Genomic DNA, 14,702 nt, shown 5'->3' with positions numbered 1-14,702 from the left:
ACAACATTACACTTCCATCATGACCAATTCACGTAGCAGCGTTCTGCTGGTGACGACGCTGCTGGGCAGCGCAACTGCCATTAACAATGGTCTCGCTATCACACCACCAATGGGCTGGGTAAGATCCATCAACAATATTTCAGATCTATAACTGATCAGACAAGAACAATTGGAACGCCTTTGGATGCGACGTCTCCGAAGACCTTCTCCTTACGACCTCTTCACAAATCCTAAGCCTAGGATTGCGAGATCTGGGTTACAACTATGTCGTGCTGGACGACTGTTGGCAAGATCCAAAAGGTCGGGATGAGGATGGAAAACTCCATCCAGCGCTCGACAAGTTCCCCAACGGCTTGAACTCCATCTCAGATCATCTGCACAGTCAAGACCTCAAGTTCGGCATGTACAGCAGCGCCGGTGAGATGACATGTGCGAGGTTCGGTATGATTTAGCAGTCACTTCTGCTTTCTGCAGCATGCTGACATCGATTAGAGGGGTCACTAGACCATGAGGTTGACGATGCAAAAAGCTTTGCAGGTTGGGGTGTCGACATGTTGAAGTATGACAGCTGCTACCACATGGGTCGCGTTGGCACACCATCAGTGTCGTTCAATCGCTTCAAAACCATGTCTGATGCTTTGAAAGCGACAGGAAAGAACATTCTCCTCAATTTGTGCAACTGGGGAGAGGATCTTGTTCACACCGTAAGCAAGATGAAATTACAGCCTACCGTGATATGCAAAAACTGACTTCTTGTAGTGGGGAATGAGTATATCTAACAGCTGGCGTATCACAGGTGATATCTACGACTCTTTCACGCGTCCTGATGACCTCTGTGGATGCAACAGTTTGGCACCAGGCGATGTCAACTGCGTAGCACCAGGTACACATTGCTCGGTACTTTTCATTCTCAACAAAGTCGCCCCTTTTGCCGACCGTAGCATTCCTGGGGGTTGGAGCGATTTGGACATGCTTGAAGTCGGTCAAGGCGGTATGACCGACGAAGAATACAAAGCGCACTTTGCGCTTTGGGCCGCGCTCAAATCTCCGCTCTTCCTTGGTAACGATCTGCGCAACATGCCAGCTTCTGCTCTTACCATCATCAACAACCCTGCCATCATCGCGCTTAGCCAGGATCCCCATGGGCGAAGTGTAACGCGCGTCAGAAGGGACACGGAAGGTGTGGCGAAAGATGAGTGGGGTGTTGGTGAGACACACGTCTGGGCTGGACATCTCCAAAATGGAGACGAAGCCGTGATACTCCTTAACGCTGGTGGCAAGGACATGGAGATGAGCGTCTCCCTGGCTGAGATTTTCATACCATACGGACCCGGTGGATCAGCACCGCACGTAAAGTATGACTGGGCCGTACACGACCTCTGGGCTCATCGCATGCCTGAAGCTACCGCCGAAGAACTACTCAGCGCAGATACTCATGTGCAGAGAGAATCCGTCCTTTCAAAGGCCAATTGGTACAATGCTACTGAGATCCCTTACGCTAAAGGTCTCGCTCAAGAGGATGCGCGACTGTTTGGAGAGAAGATTGGCGTAGTTGAAGCTGGTGGAATGCTCAAGGCAGATGTGAAGAGCCACGCTGCGCGAGTTCTACGTCTACGTAGAGCTAAGAAGGAGGGAGATGCATTCGAGGCAAAGAGTATCTCGAGAGAAGATGGCAACGAAAGGGACGAATTGTAACGACACTGATGATTAGTAAGATGCCTTTGGTATAGGGAATAAGAAGTGGCCTTGGTGAAGGCCAATCGAAATGCAGATTGTTGACATACAATCCTGCGTATTTACTTTCCGAATGGTATATTCCACCTACGTGCGCTTTTGCGAACAACTTTCTCGTTCTCGTCGGCATTGTGGTAGACCGAGTTTAGTAAGCCTGGTGCTTAAGCCCGATGCAGCCCCCATGCTCAGTCAGCTGTTTGTGACTCCTCATGGACAGTCATGCATCGCAATGGGAAAGAGCAGCAAAATGAGAGCATTGCATGTGAAGCACATGACAAAAGGTCTAACGAGACTAAAGCTTCGTTTGAAAGTGTCGACAAAATGAAAAAAGATAAAGCCGTGCTTGCGGACGTTGAGTTTCTGAAATATAGCTAGTCTTGACCTCTTGCATCATGAATCTCTTCAATATTATCAGTATTTGCACGTTCGCTCTAGCGCAGTTTACGCTCGCGCAATTATCGAACTTCGATGAATGGGAGCATGAGCGCATCCAGCTCGACGACGTTTCGATTCATTTCCGCTACCATGGTGAAGGTCCGCCCATCCTTTTGGTGCATGGCTTCCCCCAGCACTCATTAACGTGGCATACCATCGGACCCATCTTGGCGCAGAACTGTATGTCCATCCGTCACTTCTCATTACGAAACCCCTCCAGGCTAATGTAACAGCAGATACTGTGATCGCCCCAGATATACGCGGCTGCGGAGACTCAGCGCTTCCTTTCTCAAAGAATTACACGGCTGCAGCTGCCGGCACCGATCTCAAAGCCATCCTAGATTACCTCAACATCACGTCTACATACGTCTTTGCGCATGACAAAGGCGTAGGGCTTGCGACTTCTCTTGCTATAGAACACCCATCGGTTGTTGAAGCTATCATTCTCGCAGAATACGCTCTCCCAGGTTACGGGTATCCTACCCAGGTAACGAGTTCTAGCTTGTACCAGAATTGGCAACTCGCATTCTTTGCCGTGCCTGATGCAGCCGAATTCTTCATTCAAGGGCGCGAAAAGCAGATGCTGAGCTGGTACTTTTTTCATGCGAGTTATTCTGGCACAGCGGCTTTGAGCGAAGACCACCTACAGCGCTACACGAACGAGATATCCAAACCCGGGTTTCTAAGGAGCGGCATGGAGTACTTTGCAGCGGCCTGGGATGACGAAGCCTACTTCACTTCGGTGTTCGGTAGCGGGAAGAGGTTGCAGATGCCATTGCTGGTATTGGGAGGCGAAGCAAGTTTTTCTCCCGTGACGCTATTAGAAGAAATATGGTCGCAGATAAGTGATGATTTCGTTGCTGAGGCGATTCCAAAGGCTGGACATTGGATTGGTGAGAAACTTCTTTTCATGGTCTTTCAAGATCCGATCTGGGTTCTATTTGCATCTCGAGCTAGAACAGACCAGCTAACTCTCGAACTAGGCGATGAAAATCCAATTTGGACAGGTAAGCGCGCGTTGCAGTTCTTCGGAAGAGCTGGGCAGATAAGCAGCATCAATCTATCATATCTCAAGGACAGAGTAACTTTGCAGGGTGGAATTGTTTGACGATAGACGGCCAAATTCTTGCAAAGATAGAGAATAGTATGGATAGATTGCCGAGAGGACTTGGAAAGACACTTTAAAGCTACGGCAGAGTTGCACTATCATCATGTGTTAGGACTCCCCTCAAGCCCACTACGACGACGAAAGTCCTGTAGCCAATTGGCATTGTCAGCTACTGTTTGGTTCCACCCATCGTCCGGATCCTGATACAACAATCTTCGCGATTCGCGTTGAAACATCTCATCCGTTGGAATAATTCCTGATAACATCTGCTGTCTTGCGAAGCGACTAAGATGGCGTGTAAGAACAGTAGCAAAGTCGTGATCATGTTGTGTTGACAATTCTCGAAGAGCCGTCAAGGAGTCTTCAAAGGCTTGTTGATCAGGCGTATGTGTGGTTTCTGCTGCCGGAGGCTCTTGTGCTGGCTCTTCAAGTTGGATGCGTGAGATTAATTGCTTTGTGTGGTCGATAGATCCAGGGTTAGTTGCTGAGAAAGGCACGACGGTATTGGCTTGTTCGGCAAGAAGATAGGGTGGAAACGCATTGATGACACGAGCCGCCACATCGGGCTCAAAGCAGTGCTCGCCTTTCCAATCGGCCATAGTCTTGCCTTCACGAAAATGAGCTGCCAGATGGTCTGATCGCTCGTCCCAGCTGTTCAGATTCGCATCACAAATGCCGCATCGAGATTTTACTGGCAAAGTCTCAAGCTTCCAGTCGTCAATCAGAGGTAGCGTTTCGACTCCATGTACTAGGCGAAGGTGTTGGGTAAGGTGATCTTTTCGATGAAAGACACGCGGAGTATTGTTACCATCAGTACATGCCGCATGGTTGTGTTGCTGCAGATGCTGGGGCGTCGGGTCTAGTGCACTACAGTATGCACAATGTACTCTGCCGGTCAGAGGTAGTACCACAGAAGCCCCGTGTGGCGTACACATCCAACTTTCGAGGTTTAAATGCAGAGACTTTTCATGGCGTGTCCAGTCGTACTTGTGCTTGAATGTGTCGCAGCAGAATGTACATTTGAAAATACGCTCTGGGTCGTTCATTTTGGTGCCTCTTACTCTGCCCTTCCGGGTTTTGGTGGCCTGACTGCGACGCTTCGACTGTGACGTGGCGGAATGGCTCGAGTTCACGGATCGCAATGAAGATTCGCTGGCAGCGCTGTCGAGACTAGTCGTTGACGAGGGGCCCCGATATTTGCGAAAGGCGTCGCTACTAGAGGGTCGGCTAATGCGTGGTGAAGCACCTACCGGTCTGTCTTCCAAAGCATGGTAGATAGCCGATAGAGATGCAGCCTCGTCTTCAGGCGGCGAATTCCGCCACCGCTGAATAGCCAGCGACTGTCCTTCTTCGTGTCGGGGACTTCCACCAGGTATGGCTATCGGACTTGCGGTTCCAGTCGATCTGCGCTTAAAGTACTTGCTTCGACGACGTGGAAGTGTGTGTTGTCGTTGCACCAGTGGGCGTCCGTGAGTCTCATTCAATTGGAATGCATCAAACGGATGACTTGGAGAAGTCACAGTGCTCATTGGTTGTGATATGTTTTCGAACGTAAAGTCGTGGAAGTTCGGGTCGATTGCCAAGTCGTCGTCAACGCTGAATGCGGCAGGCGCACCAGATGCAGCATTAGGCGCATCCTGGCCAGGATCGGTGGCTAGGAAGTTGGAGAACCACGAAGGGTCAATAGTGTCCTCATTCCAGGGCTGCATTTGCCAATCGCTCATTCGCTGATGGTCCATAGGCTCGGTAGTCGCAATTGTCGGGTTGGTATTAAGATTGGTGAGAATGACTGAGGAACGATGGTGTCAGATGAATGGACCAGCCCGAAGTCGGCGCCGCTAACTTTACCACAAGGATGTGTATAGATGTGGTCTAGCAAATGGTTGTGATACACTCACAGCTGCCCCGGACTTTCTCTGACCGATGCCTGCGTCTCGCAAGGCATGCGCATCTCAAAAGGCGTAGGGCGTGTGGTGGGGTAAGCTCAGAACGCGCTAGTCCCGCGATCTAGAGCAATTCTTCCGTCTAGCGCGAAGGGTCAATCACCTACCAACGCGACGTAACGTGACGTGACTGACAATGGAAGACCAAGACAGGACGGCTGCCGGACAACAAGCTGAACCAGTCTTAGAGGGCATCTTTGGTATGCCATCTTATCATCATTTCGCAACTTGTCTCTGACTCCACCTAGCGGTAGCCAAGCCTGCACATGTCTCATCAGCAGACGTCCTCCTCAAACTTCAATCAACATTCGCTCCATCGACTACATTTGCGCCGCTGCTCAAGCATCAACCTAAACGTACCAGCAAATCATCCGATCAGGTATTTCGTTTAGGTCATGGTGGCACGCTCGACCCTTTGGCTTCAGGCGTACTCATCGTAGGGATCGGGCGCGGTACAAAATCACTATCGCAGTTTTTAGCATGTAACAAGACTTACGAAACAGTCGTTGTGTTTGGTGCTAGCACCGACAGTTATGATTGTACGGGAACCATTGTTGAATCGGCAGATACCTCGCATATCACTCGTCAGTTGGTCGAAGAAAAGCTGGAAAACTTTAGAGGAACCATCCAGCAAGTCCCTCCAGTATACTCTGCGCTGAAAATCAATGGTATCAAGGCTTGCGAGTACGTGCGACAGGGTAAGGAGCTACCAAGAGAGTTGGAGAGTAGAGAGATGAACGTCGATGAATGCACGCTACTAGATTGGTATGACATGGGAGAGCATTCCTTTGCACTTCCTGGCAAAGAAGAGCCTGCTTCAGCGCCTGCAGCGCGTATCAGGTTGACTGTGTGCTCTGGTTTCTACGTTCGCAGCTTTGCGCACGATCTGGGTATCGCATGCAGCACTTTTTCATACATGGCGTCTCTGGATCGCACTCGGCAAGCCAACTTCACCATCGATTCCTCACCCAGATCTCCGGATACTGTTTCCGCCCTCACATACCCAGAACTGGATGCTGGCGAATCCACATGGGGTCCGAAGCTCAAACCACAGCTTGAGAAGTGGGTTGTGGCGAATCCGATTAACTCAGGGCATGTCAATGGACGTCAAGAAAGCATGAAGAGGAAGATGGCGCAGGACAAAGAAATGAAGCCTAGACAGAGATTCCGTGGAGAATGGGTAGCTGAGACGAAGAAAGAAAGGATCAAGCAGCAAGGGGGTAAATTTAAGGGTAAATGGGGACGGAAGCCCAAGGTTGAGCCAGCCTCGGAATTGCCTTTAGCAGCACCCTCAGACCAGACTACAAACACCAAAGGAGACTCACCCAGCGAAGCGAAACCAACAACATGATAGAAACGTCTGTTTACCCCCAACAGTCTCTTGAGTCTGGAACGCGATAAGGCGTCAATGATACAATGGCGCCCCAAAGTTCCTCAATAGGCCCAACCACTCCGAACTCCTGTCTGTCAACTCACAACATTCCAACATAGTCCACATACCCAACTCCCCACGCGGCTGCGCTCTACTGTTCAACACTAGGCTGCTGCCATCTACTACGCCAAGTTGAAGCAGCTTCTCCATACCAATGTAGTTGTCTTTTCGAATTGCCGACAAGATTGCCGGAAGTTGCGGACATTGTAGCGCGTATCCAACGTCCCACTGCACGATCATGTCGATGAGCTCTAGGTATTGCGTTTTGAGCTCCGGTTTGGTGGGAGGAGTGCAGTGGAGAAGCATATCGTGAATAGGCGGCAGAGCGGCGATCTGTTCGCGTCGAGCGGCTGCGGAGATGTTGTCCAGAAGCACACGTACTGCATCTTTGTTGATGCCGTTGATGGCAAAACTCAACGCGTCGTACGTTAGTTCCGGGGCAAGGCCAATCATTTCCGTAAGCATCGAAGAATTGGTTGCACTACTGTGATAGGCGGCGAACTGCAGTACGTTCATGTCATCAAACGCTGGATCTCGAGGATGCGCGCCAGCGCGAAGTAGCACACGCGCCGCTTCTAGAGAGTTGAACGAAAGAGCAGCAGCTAGTGGTAGAGCATTTATCTCTCTTCTGTTTCGACGGAAGAAGACGTCTTCTCGTACTAGCCCGCCTTGGGCCTGCAAGATAAGTTCGACTCCTTGGGCAGCGTCTGCTGAAATCGCTCGCCCGATCGCTGTTCGCACCCCCAGATCGGTGGCGGTGCGTTGTGCGAGACATAGATCAAAGCCTCTGTCGATCAAAAGTCTTAGTATGCGAAGTGCGTCCTCTGGTCGCTTGCTCCATGTTTCTTTCGTCAACGCATTGATTGGTGACACATAGCGGGTGACCTTTCCTTGATATTGTAAGACATCGTCTTCTTTTTCATATTGTTTCGGTTTTCCCTTTATGCTCAACATCTCTTCCACCGCGTCTGCCCATCCAGCGCGGACGAAGCAAGCTAGCACCGAGTACTCATACGTCGTCTGCCATGGGCGATGCCCAAACTCAGCGCTCTGCAGCTCGCTCTTATTATCGAATACGCCGGAAATTAGAGCCGTTGGATCAAACTTTTCATGCTGCATAATGAGTTTTAGTGTGTTTGTGCCTTGATCAACGTTCTTCCATTTAGAAAGGCCATCGAGGAGGCTAGTTTTCGCAAGTCTGACTTGGTTTTCCGCCCAGTAGTGTTGGGCGTCATACATCTCCCTCGGCCATTGCTCAACCATTGGGTTTACTCCATGCGACGCTACGAGGCAGTTGATGAGATCCGCGTGCCCTTTGTAGGCAGCTGCAAGCATCGCGCGATCCATTGGAGTATAGTCACTTCTCTTCGCGGTCTCTCCGTAAGTGGCCCCTTCCCTCAAAAGATAGTCGACCACTTTTGCTCGTCCACTCAAGGTAGCCTTTGCTAAAGCTTCGTGCTTCAGTCTTTTCAATTTACCGATTGATCGATATATAGGATCGGCTCCCATACTAATGACTGCTTTGACGAGAGAAAGGCTACCTTCTGCAGCAACTTCTTCAAGAACGTCAGTCAACGTGTCCTGTGACGGTCCACTAGCTGGTTTTGCCGAAGTGGCTGCCCTTTTAAGTGAGAAGCTTTTCTTGAAAGACGAGAGACCCGTCTGACTTGACGCGTCATTTCTTCTACTGACCCTGCGCAATATCTCAGCCTGAGCGTCGCTGGGGTTCATCTCAGTTGCCTCGCTCTCTGTACTCTGCATAGTGGAGATGGAGAAACCCCTCTGTGATGACTGGAAAGGACTACCGGGCAAGCCTTGCATGGGCGACGAGATGATACTAGAGCTGCGAGTACTGCTTGTATTGCTGGTAGTAGTAACATGCCCAAAAGTTCCATGAGCTATCCTCAATGGCTCTGGTGCCGGATTGGAGGCTCTAGGGTGTTCAGAAGCGATATAGATGGACTGCATCCGGTCTGAGAGGCCATCTCCGTTGCTAGCGCTACTTCCCCAAGACATCGGAGGAGTCGGGGGGGCTGTTGAAGCACGTTTGAGAAAGTGTAGAGGTTGTGGTTGCGAAGACTCAGCCTTGTCCTGTGATATATGAGTTTTAGAAGCTTGCGCGCCCGGGCTGATCGGCAGTTGAGAGAACTCATTAGTTGCAGGATCACGACTCTGGGCTCTTTGACGATAGTTCAGCGGCGAAGGCGCTATCTGTGGCGTTGGGTAAGATGTCGAAGGAAGGTTACCATCCTTTTCTTTGTATCCAGGCGCCGTGTAAGCAGGCTTGTAGGGGTCGGTATCTGAGCACAATGCGTGTTCGTTAGACGCTCCTGCTATCGCTGAGGAAGTCGGTTGAGCCGGCGAGAGGTAGTCGAAGGAAGGTCCACCAAAATAGCTGCCGTATTCAGCAAAGCCGTCCGCATATCGTTCCTCATCATCCTGCATCTTTGTGGATTGTTCAAGCTCTACATTCGAGAATACCGACGGTGTGTTGATTGTGAGGTCACGCTGCTAGGCTGGCGGCGATGTATAGACGGCGCGGGGTAGAAGTGTATACTCGCAATGAAGGTTCAGTCGCCTTGCAGCCTGCCGTATATGCAGCCTAGGGGCATGGAAGACCACTTCAGGCGTCCACTAGGGTCGACTCCGATATTGAGATGACATATATATATATATATATATGTGCCTGAAGGCTCCTTGCAAGCCGCAAGCATGCTGCCATTCTGAGGTATAGAAAGGGCATCGTAAGTAGGGGTCTTGGACACAAAGAGGCGTTCGTCGCGTGTTGGTCCGGGAGAATCTGGGTAAGTAACCTAAGATCGCAATAACGGATATGCTGACAGACGAATGAGCTTCTCGCACTTCGCACGTGGGTGGAGAGTTTCGAGATACCTGCACCTCAGCCACCACGGGCGCTCACGCAGGAATGTCGCATCAGCGCTGTGTTTCGCTGCTCGTAATTTGTGTTATTCTGCTTGCCGCCTGCGGGACTTTCAACGCGTCGTAGGGCGGATGGGATGCGAGCGATTGAGGTATTTTCGTTCCTCAGACCGCGTGGACAGTATAAAAGGGACTCGGCACGCACGTCTTTATTCGGACGCATTATCCCAAGTTTGTGCTGGGTACTGAGCGATCTTCTTCTCGCACCAGCTATTGTCATACATGTTATAGCGACACCAAACGATGTCTTCCGTTCACACAGAATCGTGAAGGATGGTAAGGGTAGGAATGGTTACTCAGCAAGAAGCTTTGACCATGTCGTTTCTGGTCTCGCTCGCCCTCAGCATCAACTCTTCCTCAACCCTGTCATCTAACCTGCCACTGCAGACCAATACACTTATCGGGATCAATGTCTAGGAGGCATTACCGAGCCTGTGTATGATTGCACGCATGGCTGAGTCGAGAGCGCTCTCTACGATTTCTATGCTCTCTCGCTGTCAAAGCTTCTCCATCGTGGAAACCTAGGTAGGCTCCAGAGTAAGAAGGTAGACGTCAACACCTTGCACTTCTGTTCCAGGATCATTTGCGACATTGGGCCTTACGCGCGCTCTCAATCTCTATCGCCTGGGAATCTCCACGCCTATTAACATGAAGTGGAAACCAAATTAGGATTCTATAAGGTTTGTTGGCGTCGCATCGCCTCCTCTAGCGTAAAGCCCCTGAGACAGTCTGAGCGAAAGTGTGACGCCATCCACGGCAGGGTACAGTACCCTCGAACCCAGACCAACTTCATGTCCGCGAGTCTGTTGGTCCACTCCGCAAAATTTCCTGGCTCAAAGCGCCATGATTGTGGGATCTGGGCTGTTCGAGAAACAGAAAACCCGTCATGACGCTACACGGCGCCACACGTCGGCTTCATCGAACAGAATGCCATGGATAAATGCAATTAGGCTTATGACATGTTAGAGGTCCGCCACAGATTCTTAGTCGCCTCATCTACGAGAAGTAGGACCGACATCTCCAAGGGAAAGTCAACCGCGGCGGCGAGCAACTGTAGTTGGGTCGGAAGCAACCCCGCGACGTCGCCAAGTCCTCGGAACGCTATCAACATTTGCTGCGATTCAAGCCTGCGTCCCCTATCGCTACCAACGCGACTTATCAAGTTACCGGCGCGTCTAGGCAAACGCCACGAGGGCGTTCCAGGAAAATCCTGTCGGGTGCAGTAGCTTCACGACAAGCTCACCCAAGAATGTTGTAGTACCTGATGGCTTCCGGCAGTAGCTTACCACGCTTCCAACGCACTTCAAGGCTCCTATTTGTAGCTTGAGGTCTTCAAGCCGCTTCCGGCTTCTTCTAGTGCTGCCTAGGCTTGGTAGCGAAGTTTCATTGCTCAGCTTCGGCTTCCAGGAACGATAAGGCATCATGCCTGTCAGACGGCAGAGACTGAAAAACACGCGGCCAGGTTTGAATAGGTGATGAACGAAATGGGGTGTGTTGTCGCTCATGTCCGAGACACCACGCGATATCAGACGACATGCTGAAGCTGTTGACTGGACTGGGCCATGCGACACTTGGAGGAGCTTCATCATATATGGGTTGACGTTTGCGCGGCAGCGCAAATATGATGTCTAGAAGATGCCGAAGGTCATCGCCCATACGGCAAAAGAGTATGTCTCGTCTTGCCGGTAATAGGCTGCGAACCGCGGAGCTGGTTGATCGACTAGTGATCAGCACGGAAGGACGACGCTACCAGCCGCTTGGAACTATGCGATTCATGATACTCATATGCAGCATAACACGCCTGATCATATACCACCAGTTCGGAGCCGCGATAAAGCTGCCCCTTCGTGAGATACCCTGACCCTTGTCATCGCGCTACCCGGTATATGCAGGTGTCAAGATGTCAAACAGCCCCAGGTAGAGCCCACAGTCGTCTTCACATACACTCCTTCCATCTGACCCCATTGGGGTGAAGCAAGCCTCCGCCAGCCACACACGCACTGTGGGTTGTTCTGCGCAATGGAGATCATCACTTCCATTGTAAGATGTTCGCATACGCAATACTCCGAAGTCTCACTTATCGTCCACAGGTCATCCAGGGTATCTTGCTCGCTCTAGCACTAGGCGTCACGATCCTACGATGTTGGATTCGTCTCATTGTAGAGCGGCGCTCACTGACATTGCCCGACTATCTCGTGTGGGGAGGAATGGTTTGTGCGCTTGGCTGGTTCGCTTGCTCTACGAAAGCGCTCTACATCCTGATTGACCATCCTCTGGATGAGGAGACCAGAAGTGATTCCGTTGTTTACCTAAAGGTACGTCGATAGTACAGCATGTGGCATGTCCGACTGAACAGATAGGCTGACTAGTTCTCGGCGACAGGTCGTATTCGTGTCAGTCTACTTCTTCGACACGGGATTGTATTTTCCCAAAGCCTCGCTCGTCGCTTTCTACTGGTGGTTAATTCCTCAAGGCTTCAGACGTCTCCGGATCGCAGTTTATGTCACCACCGTGGTTGTGGCTTGTTCTTTTGTCGCCAGTGTATTGATGGATACTCTTATCGCACCAAATATATCGGATAACTGGTAAGGCCAAAGCAAGATTATTATACTCAAGTGTTTTTCTCCAGCTAACATTGGCTCCTCAAAAGGTCTATCGAGAACCAGCTCAGTTCAACATGGAACACTTACTCCAACTTGGTGGTCAATTGGACGCTCAATTTCGGCACTGATCTCTTGCGTAAGTGATGCTGAAGTCGATCCATAGGGCGTTAGCTAAGACATCTTGACAATTAGTATTCGGGCTACCGTTCTTCATCTTCAACTGCTTGAAGCTTCGTAAGCGACAAAAGATTGGTCTGGTAGGCATCTTCTCTCTCGGCGCAATCACGATGGCGATCAGTCTTGCCCGGTTCATCGTCTATAACATGGACTATGATGTTTCCGATGCAGATGGAAGTAAGTCACCACCTCGCCTGATTTATCTCGACAACCTTCGTTAACACAGCTACAGATCTATGGTGCACCGCGGAAATGTGTACAGCCGTTATCGTCGTCTCACTCCCCTCTCTGAAGGCGCTCATCATTAGACCAACGCCTAACAACACGTACGATCGCAGCAACTCTGGTTACCTGCAAGCCGGGGATGGCAAGACTATTGGCAGCAAAGGCAACGGGCATAGCTCGCGTGTTCAGGGCGGCACGTTGGACGATGACGAGATGGAACTTACTTTTCTCGTAAGAGATTTCCTTGAACGAACTGCACTTAGGACACGTACTGACTTCGCACCAGGACCGAAAGGCTAGTCCTGCACCAACTGGAGCCACTGATGAGACTAGGGTGCAAGATGGGAAAGATGGCGTGATTGTGACGACGGATTTCACTGTCACTAGAGATGTGCTGTAGATTGAGGCATAGGAACCATCCCACTCTGGGCACAAGTGTATCAAGACACCAATGGAAGCAAAATTGCGAAATCACAGCCGTAGTTTTTAGAACACTACAAGCATGAACTCGTGCTTTTCATGCGGCTTCTGTTCACCTACGCTGGTCTCTGCTGTGTCACCGTCATACTCAGACATCGGAACCGGTCCCTTTCTATGAGAATCTGATGCTCGGCGTATGTTGCCAAATTCCATCGCATCTGGATTAGACGAAATTTCGATACAGTATCGTATATGCGTCAGAGCCAGGACGGCACGGGGGCTAATGCAGAGAAAAGAAGTGGAAGGTACAGGTGGACCTGTGGCTTGATGGAGCGAAACGCAGCTACCATAAATCTGCGTATCATGAATGAGCACAAGCCACAAGCAAAATCGTTCTAGATCGAATGCTTGCTTTGATGTTCTTGTAAACCGAAGTAAACGGGTCATAGCTGCTGGTTCTGGTGTTTGGACCGAATCATAGTTTCTCTAATGCCACTCTGCACATTGGTTGCCCAGGGCAAGGTTTCCGAGTCGCAATCGTTCTGATGCAGTGTCTTGTGTCCGGTGAACGCCTGCCAATCGCGAGAATGCTTTCAGTCCTCCTTGTCCATCTTAGTGTGACTGTGACAAGTGCTAGGCATAGAAAAGCATGTGACGCTGGAGACCGAACCCAAAGGATGAGAGAAGGAGCCTATCCGCACACCTGCTGCATCAAAGTGTACAAGAGCGCGGTCCTGCCAGCACTAAAACGGGGTACAGCGCGATTTATAGATGTGAAATGTGCATAGGTACAGGAGGTTGGCGAGGTTATCATCCGTTGTGACGTCCGTGCGGATATGACGGCGAGGAGGCGGTGCAGCGCCCAACCAGCGATTCGCTCAGATGACCCACCCACCCGCCATCATCCACCAACTCCAGTTCTCTCCTGCTGGACGTACGCCAGCGCTCCACGCTCCACGCCGTTCCTTCACCCGCACCGACCACTGCACCCTCGACTTGCGCATACTCACGACGACGTCCACGGGCGTGTTCTGGATGCCGGCGATATGACGCCCAGTAGCTGCCGCCTCGTTCCCTTCTCGACTCTGCTGCTGGCTTGGGCGGGCTTTGCGCTGGCCGGCGACACCATCACATCCGGGAAGATCAAAGTACAGCTGTTTGCTGCGCCTTCGTTCTTGAGCGAAGTTAGTGTGGACGCGTATAATAACCAGTGTCTATCGTTGGATAATAATCTGTATGTCGCACTCGTATTGCAGCATTCGGGCAGCTGCGCTAACTCGGGAATAGTATCGATGGGCGCGTACAGAGCATTTTAGTAGGCGGGCATGATGTCGCGACTGTGTTGGCCAGGGATGATTACTGGAATTGCCGCTTCTATGAGTAAGTGGTGGATTGGGCTTTGAGGGGGGCTAGCAGCTGACTCTGTGGCAGCAACTATGACTGCGATGGCGACGACAATCTGGACCGGTACCTTGCGATATCCGACGGTGCAAACAACCTAGGGAGCATCGCATGGGGTACGAAGATACATGGCCTGAGGTGCCGAAACCGTGACCATGACGATGATTGAGCGAGCGAAGAGTCACCACGAGAGACGAACACGCGCAGCGATGCGTCTAATAAGCTTAACCAGAAAGAACAGCGAGTTTCGCACACGACATGGCTTCGATATCGACACGCCAGCG

At 51.0% G+C, this 14,702-nt stretch overlaps 6 protein-coding genes across 6 annotated transcripts; 4 read left to right on the top strand and 2 right to left on the bottom strand.

The window, feature by feature from the left end:
* Nucleotides 1-19: 19 nt before the first annotated feature.
* Nucleotides 20-1,695, top strand: J4E82_002161 (uncharacterized protein; the record flags this gene model as incomplete). Its single annotated transcript, XM_051728464.1, has 4 exons — nucleotides 20-118; nucleotides 165-441; nucleotides 493-704; nucleotides 760-1,695. 4 exons carry the CDS (start codon nucleotides 20-22, stop codon nucleotides 1,693-1,695), a joined length of 1,524 nt encoding a protein of 507 aa, XP_051591877.1.
* Nucleotides 1,696-2,126: 431 nt separating this feature from the next.
* On the top strand, nucleotides 2,127-3,277 carry J4E82_002160 (uncharacterized protein; the record flags this gene model as incomplete). Its single annotated transcript, XM_051728463.1, has 3 exons — nucleotides 2,127-2,349; nucleotides 2,406-3,062; nucleotides 3,153-3,277. 3 exons carry the CDS (start codon nucleotides 2,127-2,129, stop codon nucleotides 3,275-3,277), a joined length of 1,005 nt encoding a protein of 334 aa, XP_051591876.1.
* A 101-nt stretch (nucleotides 3,278-3,378) lies between these two features.
* On the bottom strand, nucleotides 3,379-5,016 carry J4E82_002159 (uncharacterized protein; the record flags this gene model as incomplete). Its single annotated transcript, XM_051728462.1, has 1 exon — nucleotides 3,379-5,016. One exon carries the CDS (start codon nucleotides 5,014-5,016, stop codon nucleotides 3,379-3,381), a length of 1,638 nt encoding a protein of 545 aa, XP_051591875.1.
* A 340-nt stretch (nucleotides 5,017-5,356) lies between these two features.
* J4E82_002158 (uncharacterized protein) lies at nucleotides 5,357-6,571 on the top strand (the record flags this gene model as incomplete). The annotated part of the gene is made up of 2 exons (XM_051728461.1): nucleotides 5,357-5,420; nucleotides 5,469-6,571. The coding sequence occupies 2 exons, from the start codon at nucleotides 5,357-5,359 to the stop codon at nucleotides 6,569-6,571; spliced, it is 1,167 nt and encodes a 388-aa protein (XP_051591874.1).
* Nucleotides 6,572-6,625: 54 nt separating this feature from the next.
* On the bottom strand, nucleotides 6,626-8,473 carry J4E82_002157 (uncharacterized protein; the record flags this gene model as incomplete). Its single annotated transcript, XM_051728460.1, has 1 exon — nucleotides 6,626-8,473. The coding sequence occupies one exon, from the start codon at nucleotides 8,471-8,473 to the stop codon at nucleotides 6,626-6,628; it is 1,848 nt and encodes a 615-aa protein (XP_051591873.1).
* Nucleotides 8,474-11,611: 3,138 nt separating this feature from the next.
* Nucleotides 11,612-12,997, top strand: J4E82_002156 (uncharacterized protein; the record flags this gene model as incomplete). The annotated part of the gene is made up of 7 exons (XM_051728459.1): nucleotides 11,612-11,632; nucleotides 11,683-11,907; nucleotides 11,975-12,177; nucleotides 12,243-12,331; nucleotides 12,388-12,549; nucleotides 12,605-12,828; nucleotides 12,884-12,997. 7 exons carry the CDS (start codon nucleotides 11,612-11,614, stop codon nucleotides 12,995-12,997), a joined length of 1,038 nt encoding a protein of 345 aa, XP_051591872.1.
* Between the last annotated feature and the right edge of the window lie 1,705 nt (nucleotides 12,998-14,702).

Source organism: Alternaria postmessia, assembly GCF_024291825.1.
Source record: "Alternaria postmessia strain BMP 2775 chromosome Unknown scaffold_8, whole genome shotgun sequence".
NCBI classification, from domain to species: Eukaryota; Fungi; Ascomycota; class Dothideomycetes; order Pleosporales; family Pleosporaceae; genus Alternaria; species Alternaria postmessia.
This window is presented reverse-complemented; position numbering and strand designations above follow the sequence as displayed.